The sequence below is a fragment of the Rhinoderma darwinii genome, chromosome 1 (assembly GCF_050947455.1).
Source record: "Rhinoderma darwinii isolate aRhiDar2 chromosome 1, aRhiDar2.hap1, whole genome shotgun sequence".
Classification (NCBI taxonomy): domain Eukaryota; kingdom Metazoa; phylum Chordata; class Amphibia; order Anura; family Rhinodermatidae; genus Rhinoderma; species Rhinoderma darwinii.
The window spans coordinates 220,568,211-220,581,256 of record NC_134687.1 but is presented as its reverse complement, the minus strand read 5'-3'; the positions used below and the strand labels follow the sequence as shown (position 1 = coordinate 220,581,256).

The following is a 13,046-nucleotide window of genomic DNA, read 5'->3' as shown; positions in this document are numbered from 1 at the left end:
AGTTCAGCACCTTTGACGAACAGTAAAACATAGAGTAAATTACAGTATCTCCATAGAAAAACGTAGTTATTTATTAATTCCAAAAAACAGTGCATCCAAAAATGCCGACGTTTGATCTCCACAATTTGATCTCCCAAATTTTTGAAAGCACGGATATTGGCATGAATAAGTAACTATGTTTTTCTATGGAGATGCTGTCATCTACCCTACCCTATTTTTTACTCAATAAGTTGATTGGGAAGGAGCCATTCCATTTGAGATGGCGTGCATCTATGAGCTATATATACAGAGAGGGTTGCGGTTTCTATTTCTATCTATCTTTGACATGAATAGGACTGAGCTGAAATGCCAGACTGTGACACGCATGGCCGTGGACCGTCGGGATTACTCACCCCCCGACGGCCGCAGCCATGGATCAGTGAGCGCTGGCCAACATCTCTTCCTCGGGAGACGTCAGCGCTCACTTCCGCTTCACTCTGCTGTGTCCCGTAGGGTGCGCGCGCAAGCTCGTGCCTGGCCTAAAACGTGTATAAAAGGGTAGCTACTGTAATAACGGAATTCACACATATCTATGTAAATGTATCTGGAGGTTCTTAGTACTGGGGATATGAAAGTTAAAGTGATCATTGATGCTGGAAAGTTTCTGGTTTCCTGTCTTTAATTCCATTGGAGATCACTACAGTCAGCCATATGTGGCATGAAAAAGCATACATATGCAACTTTTTAGTTGCACATTATTATTATTCTATATGTTTAGAGATATGCTGGTTTAGTAGAAGTGAAGACAGTTTTATTTAGGCTATATTGTATTAACAAATTGCATTACAGCAGCATAGCAGAACCGTAGTAGCAGATTAAGAAATCAAAGTAAAGCGTTCAAATGACTTGCATACGTTACCATTGACAAACTCAGTATTGTAATTGATGCAGCCTGTAGTGCCTACCAATTACGTCTGTGCTTTGCTTACCCTGACATATTCCTGTAGTGTCCACATAGAAGTGTAGCCCGCATTGAGGCACACAACTCCCATAAGGCTTCCCTTGGTATGCTTGAACTGCCTGCAGTGAGTGCTCTGGATTTGTACACTGCGTACAGTGGGAATCTTCTGGGCCCAGGCAGACACGACAAGATGGATGGCAAGCTGAAGATGTAAAGAAGCAGAGAACAGAATGCCTGGGTGATTTCATAAAAGAACAAATACATATTTTAAATAAGCTCTAATGATATGGGACTACAATGCACAGATCGGGATTGCTACAGGGAAACATTGCAAACATATGCAAATGACACATACATCTCTTTTAAAGGGTCCACATTTTTTTTGGGGCACCTTAAAAAAAACCAAACCTGAAACATATAAAACAGTATACCATATGCTGATTTTAACTGACTTTTTTTTAAGCATTAATAATAATTATTCATTTTATACTATTGAGATTTGTAGAAAGGTACCAAATTCCAGAGCACGAGCGGTTCCTTAAGATCTGGCTCATAGAGGGTCATACCGAGCTGGGGACCCCCTCTTTGACAATCGTATGCCCTTTACAACCACTTTAAGTATATTTCTAGCAAACAGAATCGGTGAAAGTCCAGTTTGTCTCTCAGCAAGTTGTTTAAGCTGGTCATACAGATTTAATAGCTGGGGAACGAAGGAAAGGACATCCTTCTATTGCCAGACAAGTGACATTGGGAAACAATATGTAGGGTCAGCTTTAGGATAAACTATAATAACTTTTCTTGGAAGGTGTCCAAGAAAAAAATAAGGCATATCAACATTTAGAGCTGCCCATAATAGACACATCAATTTCTAACTCACAGCCAATCTCATTTATTAAGAGACGACAGATGAGCGTACACCGATGTGAATTTTAATTACGCATCTCAGCCTCTGCGTACTTTTGATAAATGGTATTCTCTGATGCTGCCAAATCATTTTCTGATCGTTCCATGGGTCAGTAAAGCTAAATAGAATCTGTCAGTGTTCTTACCCAAGGTTTAGGTATAAGAAAATCAATCTTTACATGACAAATAGCAATTAAGAAATATGTGGGTATTGGGACTTGAATCGGTTTTGGGACAATATTCGATACATTACATGAATACATTTATTTAATGTTGTAATTGTTTTAGTGTTACTTAGCGTTTTTTAGCGCCACTTACAATGAAATTAATTTATCAACCACTTGAAGAAATTCACCTAGTAATAAATGAGGCTTTATTCTTTAAATAAAGTGCCGTTTTTGCTTGCCATTTTTTCAATTCACACTGTCAATGTTTCAATAACGACTAAAAAACTCTCAGAAATTAGGTTGCGATAGGAAGTGTTTTTTAAAGAAAACCCTACATTACCCCAGACTTGTGCAGCTGAGTGCATACTGCTGCACAGACCTTGGGGCACTTAGATGTGTAGTCGAAGCCGTTCTGGAGATATTGGTGCCAGTATAATTGGCGCCCAATATGTAAATTAGTCAGAGGAGGGGCGTTTCTGGACATGGAAAGTGCAGGGGGCATGATAGCCAGTGCTCTGACATTGTCCAATCAGTTGCGGACAGTGTCACAGCAACTTCTACTGTGTGATCTCTCTGCTGCGAGTGTGCGTTCACGCTCTCCTCCTCTCTCCTGCTACTGTCAGCAAGTGATGAGAAGACTGAGTGATCTCGCGAGAGAGGAGGAGAGCGCATGTGCACACACACACACAAGCAGGTCACACAGTAGAAGCCGCTCTGACACTGTCCGCAGCTGATTGGACAGTGTCAAGAGTTCTGACCATCACACCATCCTGCCTTTCCATGTCCAGAAATGCCCCTCTGACAGTACAGGGGCTAATTTACATATCGGCGCCAATTATAACGGCACCGATATCTCCAGAATGGCTTAGACTACACAGCTAATTCAAAGTGCCCCAAGGTCTGTGCAACAGTGCCGATTACATGGTGCAGGTTTGGGGTAGTGAAAGGTTCTCTTTAAGCAAACATATTCTTTAGTGACATTCTTGTAATATAAATATAAAGTATTAAAAAAGACACATTGTGAAGCAGTAGATGCCAAAGTTACATCTTGATTTATGTTAATCTATCAGCTTGTGTTTCTAATCTATTCTCCATTACACAAGTTTATGTACAGATACTAAGGAAAAAAAAATCACGATGTCCGTTCAATAGCTTGACTTCATTTAAAGAGTGAATTCAATTTTTGGTTTTAATTTTTTTATACTTCGAGAAAATCAATTATGTAATTACAATTAAAATATGACACTTTTCTTCATTACAGTATTAGTGAACATGATTAAAATAAAATCTTATTGTATCCAGACAACATAACATGATCACAAGCCTACCACTACAGGTGCACAATACTATGCACAATAAAGAAATACTATTTTATTTTAAAGGGCACTGCCTCACTTCCAAAATGTTAAGTAAACATTAAATTAACTGATATTGGTTGGGCAGAGTCATACCCTCTACTTCGTTCCTGTCTCAACACTTTATAGCTCTCTCACAAAGCAAACTCTGTAGAGAAAGCAGGCTGGCTAGAGAAGAACACTAAAATAAAGCTTGGCACATGCTGGAATAATACATATTGTTTGTATTGTTTGCTCCGTGATACCATCTCAGGGTATGTTCACACGCACTGTTTTCAGACGTAATTCGGGCGTTTTACGCCTCAAATTCCGCCTGAAAAAACGGCTCCATTACACATACAAACATCTGCCCATTGCAATCAATGGGAATTACGATATTCTGTTCCCACGAGCCTTTATTTTACGCGTCGCTGTCAAAATACGGTGCGTAAAATAACGGCTCGTCAAAAGACGTGCAGGACACTTCTTGGGACGTTTTTGGAGGCGTGTTTTATTGACTCCATTGGAAAAAGCTCCAAAAGCAGCCGTAAAAAATGCAGCGAAAAACGCGAGTTGCTTAAAAACCGTCTGAAAATCAGGAGCTGTTTTCCCTTGAAAACAGCTCCGTATTTTCAGACGTTTTTAGTCTAGTTTGTGAACATACCCTAACTGTGAAGGAGACGTACAAGTATTTACTTTTAGTGATTATTCCACGTTGCGTTCAACCTACATTGTGGTCACATGGCTCCGTAGGTGTGATGAAATCAAACTTTTGGTCGTTTTTAATGTATAGTAACTCTGGTTCCTTTTTTTAAATTGATCAAGTAATTGAATTTAGACAACACAATTTTATGAACTTATGATCAACATTTTTAACATGGCAGAAGTTTTGCAAACACAAACCAGTCACATGGAAATTTTTACATGCTGCGACGCTCAAAAGCACCGATCATAGTAAGTCGAATTATGCACATTATTGCGGAGTATAAAGGCCCCCTAGGCTTCCTTCACACACACTTTTTGTGTGGCGTTTCTTTGGGCTCGTAAAAAACGTCATCAATTTCATGCGCTTTTTGCAATTACACTTTTAGATGGGTTTTTTTTTCTCCTATAGAGAAGACTATGGGAAAATGTCTTGAAAAATCACCAAAACAAATATTCAATTAAAAAATGCCCCTGATCCAAAAAACACAAGACAAAAGTACAAAGCTGTCACAAAAACATCTGGCTGTAGCGTTTTTTCCAGCAAAACCCCCCAGAAAAATGGCACAAAAAAAAGTGGTGTGTTGCCTAAAAATACTTATCGTGAAGGTACCCTATATGTATGCAGTTATTTGTTTTTGTCTAATAGATCATTTGGATTTTTCTGTTATGTTGGTTGTGACAAATTAAAACTAGTTACTAGTAAAATTGTTACCAACAGTTCCTGAAAAGCTATTTGACAACCAATATTACGCTACCATCTGTTGCCACCTTCGTAAATGTCCACCGCAACAAAACAGAAAAAGGTCCATATCTCTGTAAGTAAATAAATTATAATTACCAAATATTGGCTGCCGCTCTAAAGGACCATTTATCATTTTTCAAACCAATGACTGAATGGAGCACTACTGCTAGAAATGTTGTAAATGTCGTACATGCAACATTTATGGATATCACTAACATTTTTTTATTGTTTCTTTTTTTTTCTTTTTGTGCATTTAGACTAGGTAATAATAGCTTAGAGATCAACAAAAAACAACAATTATTTCTTAATATATGTAAATTGACCTTAACTTCGGATTTAATAATATATAGCCAATTTTAGACTTTGGGTATAAATCCTCATTATCTTTAATATGCAAATTTAGTTTCAGTGGACATCTAGGGCTACTGTAATTTAGTTCCTTTCTATGGCAAGTTTAAATTGTATTTATTATTATTTTGCAAACCATAGTATTGCTTGATAGTGTTATTAAACAAAAACAACCTTTTACAATTTTGGTCAGATTTTCCATTGAAAGTGCTCTCATATGTTTAGCTTGTTTGGTAGGATTTCACAAACAAGAGTGTGACTGACTTGATGAGATAACAAATTCAACATGTAGTTTTACAGCAAATTAAGTTTATTAAATATGTTTTTTGCCTGCACAGTTTTTACAGGTGAAACATATTAAAAGACGCAAAGTCTAACACTGCATTTAAAAACAGTGGTAATTCACTGTATAAGTGCTTGTGTGTGGCAAAGTACCGCTACACGTGAATTCACACTAATTTCCCTGACCGGAGCAATATTCAATCCATCTACCCATATAGATTCAGGACTGCAGGGTAAATCTACTCCTAGATGGCATGGCAGGAAAATCGCAACAGTGCATTATAGAAATGTGATAACTCACCTTAAAACTTGGTTCCACTTGTGAGCGCAATGTATTACTTTCCAGCCACCGTTGTGACGATCACAGATATGAGAGCTATAACCACATCTTTAATGGGGTTATACTGTAACCGTGTATTACATGGTTGGCTGGCATGTAATACTACATTTCCCTGTATGCTGAATGTGCGGAGGAAAAATAAGGATCTGTATTGGCGCTGCTGAGTGGTGAAGATAGGATAAATCCAGAAGTCGGGTAAAGTAAAATTATTGGTATTTATTGCTATGCAACGCGTTTCAACGCCGAACTGGCGTTTTCGTCAGGCATGGGGAACACAGAAGAAAAGGGGACATGTATATATACACACAGAAGGGATCATCTGATTGGAGCCCATTCAGACTGGGCAAAAAAACCGCCAAAAACTCAAGGAGGTCAGAGTTCAAACGGTGCAGTCAATTACAAAGACATTTCATAGTAATTTACACAATAAAACACATTTAAAAACCATAGGAAGGTAAAAAGTGAGTTGTCACTGTAGGGAACTCTCAGTTTATTCATAAATAAAAGATGTGTGTAAAATATCGGGTGATACGTAAGGGGCGGCAATGCATAGTAAACTGATGATATCGGAAGGGAAATAAAGGGTGAACAAGTGCTGTATGTTTTGTTTTAGGTGGTTTGTTAATTTCTTTATTTATTTCTTATATTTGTATAACTAAGAAAAGTTACGTGTGCAGATTAGGTTTGTGACCGGTTGTCACGGAGACCACCTACGCTACGGTGGCCGATGCGGTCCAAAACGAGATGGAACGCACGGTGAACCGCAAAACGTGTTATTGGGGGCAATGTCTAAAAGGGTGATATTTTGGCCTGAATGAACAATGCATAACATATTTAGACTAATTCTCAAATATCCCTTAGACAAACCTCGGGATACCCATGGACCTCTCTAAAATACAGTACAGTACAACGATCCAAATTTGTATCTATGAGACCCGACACAAAATTTTTTTGCCGTATTTCCCACCCACAAGGTACCAACTTTTGCTGTTAGGGCGTCTTCCCCTCGCAGCAATCATAAGAGTCAATATTAATATTAATATAAATTATTATTAATATAATATATATGTTATGCATTGTTCATTCAGGCCAAAATATCACCCTTTTAGACATTGCCCCCAATAACACGCATCTATGCCAACTTCACACCCACCCCCCCACAAAAACCCCCACCACCCTCCCCCCTCCCCCCCCCCCCTTACCCTCCATTTGTCACAAGAGACGTAAACCAATTCTAATGATTTAAACAATCATTGAAACAAACTACCGTTACACTGTGTCATTGGAAGCATTAGATCTCTTTGCTCACATTATGTTTCAATATCTACCTATCCCTTTTCGGCAATACATTCTCTTCTCCTGTCCCACTGTTCGTGCTGCATGGACCGGCCCCCTCTGGCGTTTTGCGGTTCACCGTGCGTTCCATCTCGTTTTGGACCGCATCGGCCACCGTAGCGTAGGTGGTCTCCGTGACAACCGGTCACAAACCTAATCTGCACACGTAACTTTTCTTAGTTATACAAATATAAGAAATAAATAAAGAAATTAACAAACCACCTAAAACAAAACATACAGCACTTGTTCACCCTTTATTTCCCTTCCGATATCATCAGTTTACTATGCATTGCCGCCCCTTACGTATCACCCGATATTTTACACACATCTTTTATTTATGAATAAACTGAGAGTTCCCTACAGTGACAACTCACTTTTTACCTTCCTATGGTTTTTAAATGTGTTTTATTGTGTAAATTACTATGAAATGTCTTTGTAATTGACTGCACCGTTTGAACTCTGACCTCCTTGAGTTTTTGGCGGTTTTTTTGCCCAGTCTGAATGGGCTCCAATCAGATGATCCCTTCTGTGTGTATATATACATGTCCCCTTTTCTTCTGTGTTCCCCATGCCTGACGAAAACGCCAGTTCGGCGTTGAAACGCGTTGCATAGCAATAAATACCAATAATTTTACTTTACCCGACTTCTGGATTTATCCTATCTTCACCACTCAGCAGCGCCAATACAGATCCTTATTTTTCCTCCGCACATTCAGCATACCCAAGCGGTCACCTCGGTAACCGGCCCGGATCTGGCAGCAGCTATCTTGTGGACCACTTCAAATTCAACTCTCCTAACCTCACGGTGAGCATTTATTATCTTCTTTTTTCTCACCTCCACCTTCTTTGATCCACACCAAGTGGCGCCGGGGTTTTTTTGCCTTTTTCTCTACATTTCCCTGTAGAAATGTATCTCCAAACATGGCTTACGCCCAGCAAAAACAGCTGAATACCGGGGGTTAGAGAAGTCGGACTTGTAGCAATCGACAGATCGCCGATCCCACTTCTATTTTAAAAAGGGCTGTCTTCATGAGACAATAAATTTCGTAACCGTTTTTGTTGAAATCAAATGCAGGCTTGAAGGGTATTTACACATTTGCAACCATTTATACATCTATTGATACAGTAAAAATGGTTGTAAAGATGCATCTAGCCTTTGACTTGCTGTTTTAGCCAAGTGGAAACATTTACTGAACAGGAGCTGAATACAATCGGGGCCGATTTACCAAACTGTCTAAGATTTATACAGCATAAACTTAGACCAAACAGTCTGAAGATGCACCATATTTTTCCCAATGGCGCACGCTGTATGATAAATTTGGTGCATCTTGCTAGACACTTCTATCTTCTACTCTTGGTTGGCTTACCTTTCACTTGTCGCACTTTGGCGCAGTTTAAGCCATGCCCCTTCCCCACATCCACATTTCTAGACACTTTTTAAAAGTGTCTAGGGAGGCAAAAACATATGTTCTTAAATAAGTCTAAAATGAAACGGGTCAAATTACGTCAAAACTTTGTGCATTTTTCAGCACATTCTAGACTAAGAAACAGTAGTAAATCTGTCTATAAAGACAGAAGACATTGTACCTACCCAATATGACAATTCGAAAAGGAGTAAATATTTTTAAAAACAAATAACTAAAATCTGAAAGTGAGACCGTATAAAAATACCCTGTTGAATTACTACATAAACAAATACACATCCAAAAAGAATGAAATACCATTGCAGTGATTTCCATCAAAATAATGTCCTATGCCGCAGTTACTGATGCATTGTCCTTTCAACAAGGCCAGCGGAGGTGAGCAGGATGTGCACTGGTTGGCTAGTGGTCCGGAACATGATGCACAATCTTTGTGACAAGCTGGGGAAACAAAGAATAAAACAGATACTTCATGGATGAAACAACATTTCTATCAACTACAATTCAGTTCCCATTGAGAAAATCATCGGAGGCTGTAAAGCTATGTAAAATTAAGACATTGCCTTGCATTATTCCAATATGTGAAAAACATGTACAATCTACGGACAGATAAAGGGCCAGGTCATAGGGGAATTGATTTGAAACGGATGTGTACTTGGAAGCATTCCTAGTAATAAACCTGCAGGGCACTAAGTAAAATTGCCACATACAGTGACTTGCTCCAACTCCAGATACAATATCCCAGTGTAACTGACAAGCGTTCTAATAAACAAATTGTTTCAGTATGTTGACACACAAATCTAATTTCTAACCAGACCACAGTGTGAATCCTAAAGATCACTGCGCAAATGTACAAGGCTGGAACATTAAGTGCTGCACAGAATTCTTCTCATGTAACACCCGCCGTTCTGCTAACTGCTTATTGTCACTTACATTGTGACAGATGGCATTACATTAGCGGTAATAGCTTCTGTTTATTGCTTGTCATTCACAATCATATCTCTACCGATTTGATTTCTTCTTGCCACTTCTCAAAAAAACCCACAGAAATGTAACAAGCCGGCTGTAATTTAAATGCCTTGAAAATCGGCAATTTAGCGGGATAAATAATACCACTCTATATTCCCAATATGGGCTATCTGTCTGCCTGAGATACATCAAAATGCAGTCAATTCATATAAAGTGTTAACATGTTGTTCCCCGTAACCTGTTCTAATTAGACAGGAAACCAAACGATGGTCAGGTCTACAAATGGGCACAATTAGTGTATGTTCACACTACAGCGTCCGTAACGGCCGAAATGACGGGGCTGTTTTCAGGAGAAAACAGCCCCGTCATTTCAGCCGTAACGGCATGTGCAGGCGCTTGAACGCCGCGTCCATTACGGACGTAATTGGCGCTGCTTTTCATTGGAGTCAATGAATAACGGCTCCAATTACGCCCCAAGAAGTGACAGGTCATTTCTTTGACGTGGCCGTCTTTTGACAGCGGCGCGTAAATATACACCTCGTGTGAACAGACAAACGTCAGCCCATTGCTTTCAATGGGCAGATGTTTGTCAACGCTTTCAAGCTGCAATTTCGGACGTAATTCGGGGCAAAAACGCCCGAATTACGTCCGTAATTAGTGTGTGTGAACATACCCTTAAAACGCAGGACAAGATTTATACTTCAATGTGTCTTATGTTCGTGTTACTGAGAATAAGCTCTTTAACAGCTCAGAAATGGAGATTATGGAACAAAAAATTCTTGACAACTTGTCTTTGCCATTTTTTGTTAGTTATATGAAAACAGAAAATCCCACTGTACAAGGGAATATAAAGATTGATTTCAATGCAGAGGTAATAATGACGTACAGTACATCATAATAGACAGTCTAGAACAGACAAGCTGAATGGTAAAATGTAAAGCCAGGGGTTTTACCGTCCTAAAAATTATGATGGACTGCTATATAAAAATATTATGTTTCAATAATTTTTATTGAAGGTTTTCAAGTAAGACAAACTATACATCAAACAGAGCAAAGAACAGTCGGGGGCATTCCCCGTAAATCGGATCGTAACAGACGAATATAGTCCAACTATCTATCGAAAAAGGGAAAACAAAAAATGAGAAAGGAGTAAAAGGGAGGGAGGGAAAGAGGAAAAAAAAAGGGGGGGGGGACGGGGGACAGAAAAATTAGGGCAAAATGAACCTAAGAGATCATCCCAAGATATCTGATCCATGGCTGTCAAACTTGAAGGACGAGCTCCCCCTTATCTGAGACCATACAGTGTAAACGGTCATTGACCATAATCCAATTCAGTTTATGTAAAAATATTATAATATCTTCTCTTTAGAAGAATGGCACCTGGAATAATAAGTATAGACGGTCAAAGATCATTTTATAATGGTCTATAGCTTGAATTAAAGGGGTTGTTAGGGATCCGTAAAAAGGGCCTGCATTTTTTTTCATAACAGCGCCACTCTTGTCCTTGGGCTGTGTCTGTTATTGCAGCTCATCCATATTGAAGTGGATGATGCTGAGATGCAATACCAGACACAGCCCAAGGACAAGAGTGGCGCTGTTCCGTGGTAGAAAAAAAAAGCAGACCTTGTTTTTCTAATCCCGAACAAACTTTAAATGGAGTGTATAGTTTGCTTAAAGACTCTAAAGTCAACAGTGATAAATCCCCTATGTTCGGATTGTTCATACTGCAAGATAATAAAACGATATTGAAGAATTGCTCATATTGCAGTTCCTATGTATTTTAGCTCAGTTAGACATTGTCAGACATGGTCAGTGTTGTATTGTTAACAAATTCAGTAAGGTTAAAATTACTTATTGAAACCCAACCTTTTCTACATTTCTTTAGAGTTAATTTAAAAAAATGTATGTGTTAGAATTTGCTATATAATGTCAGGGCCCCATAATAATCTATATGTGCTACTGAACACATTAGGTCTCCAACTATCATTATTGTCATCACTGCTAATTCTTTGACCATCGATATTTAAATTCACTAAAGAAAAATAACCACTACATTTTACAATTTGTAGGTAAAAGACAAAAAGATTTCCTACCTATACACAGCCCATCGGAGTCAGCATAAAAACCCGCTGGACACTGCAGCACACATCTGCCATGGTAAAAGATTCTGCCCTTGGCACAGCTTAAGCATCTGTTGTTGTCTGAAGAGCATGTTTGGCATGATGGGTCACAATCTTAAAGAAAAAGAACGCACATTAAAATGAAAAAAAAAAAGGGGCAACCAAATATCAATGCCAATCAAACACAGCGGGCGGTCTCTATACATAATACTGTAGATAACTGTGGAATTGGAGGCCAGTATGCCCTTGCAGCTCAGAATGAACTTGGCACTAAGAAACAATGGAGCAGATGGCCATTTTGAGGAATAGTTGGAATGAGCCAGGTCACTATAATATTGAGTCATAACAATTGTAATCCCTTCATTTTCTAGGCCAAATACCTTTTGCTGTAAAAAGAAATTGCACAGTTAGTATAATGTCATAATAAAAGGGGAAGATCAGGAAGTTCGACAATATCAGCCGTACAATAACTCATTTATAACATAGGGCTAGCTAACATGCAGGTGCTGGCCACTAGCCTAGAAGATAATGGTCTTTAGGCTGAAGATGACCAGTTTATGCTTCTAAGGCCCCGTTCACATTACTATATAGGGCTACGGTCTGGAAAAATCTTACATACAGTGACATACGTCATTCATAGCTTGAGTATGCGTTTTTCATGCGGCCTCTGACTCTATAGGATAGGAAAGTGCAGAAGACTGCACTTTTTTATGCAGTAAAAGGAAAACTAAAAAAGCATACCGAAGTTTACCAGCCTGGCGAATGCAAAAAAGATACGCTTTGGGCATCCGCTGGGTCATTTGGGGTCTATGGACGTGTTCAGTGTATGTCTCCTGGAGCATGCACTTGAACCTGCGCACCGAACGTTGTGTGAACACAGCCTTGCATACAGAAATAGCGTATGTATGCTCTCTTACTGGGTTATTTAAAAGCTTGTGTCAAATAAACACACATTATACCTCATGTATATAGATGATGTACGTTCCTGGAAGGAATGTTTGTCTGATAGAAGCTATAAAGATGACCTATAGAGACTGCTCTGTCAGCTTATGATCATGAAGAACCATTATCTAATGTGATGGTGGCATGCTGGTCTGAGGAACAGACAATTACGAGTAGAAGCTCTATGTCTAGCGCTCTGAAATATGTCTATGAACTGCAGTCAGACCCGACAAGCCATATTGCACCCGCCGACTTCAGATACAGTGGAGCATTATGCCAGTTATGTATAGGATACAGACCATGCCACTACAGATGAGATTGCTGTAGACTATACATTAGACCTAACTCAGGTCTTATATCGGATTATGCAATAGCAGTGATAATCTGGATGGCAGGGGACATTCTGATTCTGTTCAGTACATGACAAGGTACTAGAGCGACTTGGCTACAGTGCTCCATAGTGAGAGCTGCAGTTACTTGTCACAGTTAGGTCTTATT

The 13,046-nt window shown here is 39.1% G+C and overlaps 1 protein-coding gene across 1 annotated transcript in view; it reads right to left on the bottom strand.

Annotated features, from left to right (window-relative positions):
- Window positions 1-13,046, bottom strand: part of FRAS1 (Fraser extracellular matrix complex subunit 1) — a 457,569-nt gene that overhangs the window by 194,394 nt on the left and 250,129 nt on the right. Inside the window, exons 16-18 of the mRNA XM_075861759.1 lie at window positions 11,580-11,720; window positions 8,818-8,958; window positions 969-1,142 (exon numbers count right to left, since the gene is read on the bottom strand). Of these exons, the coding sequence (XP_075717874.1) occupies window positions 969-1,142; window positions 8,818-8,958; window positions 11,580-11,720 (456 nt within the window). The remainder of the gene's footprint in view (window positions 1-968; window positions 1,143-8,817; window positions 8,959-11,579; window positions 11,721-13,046) is intronic.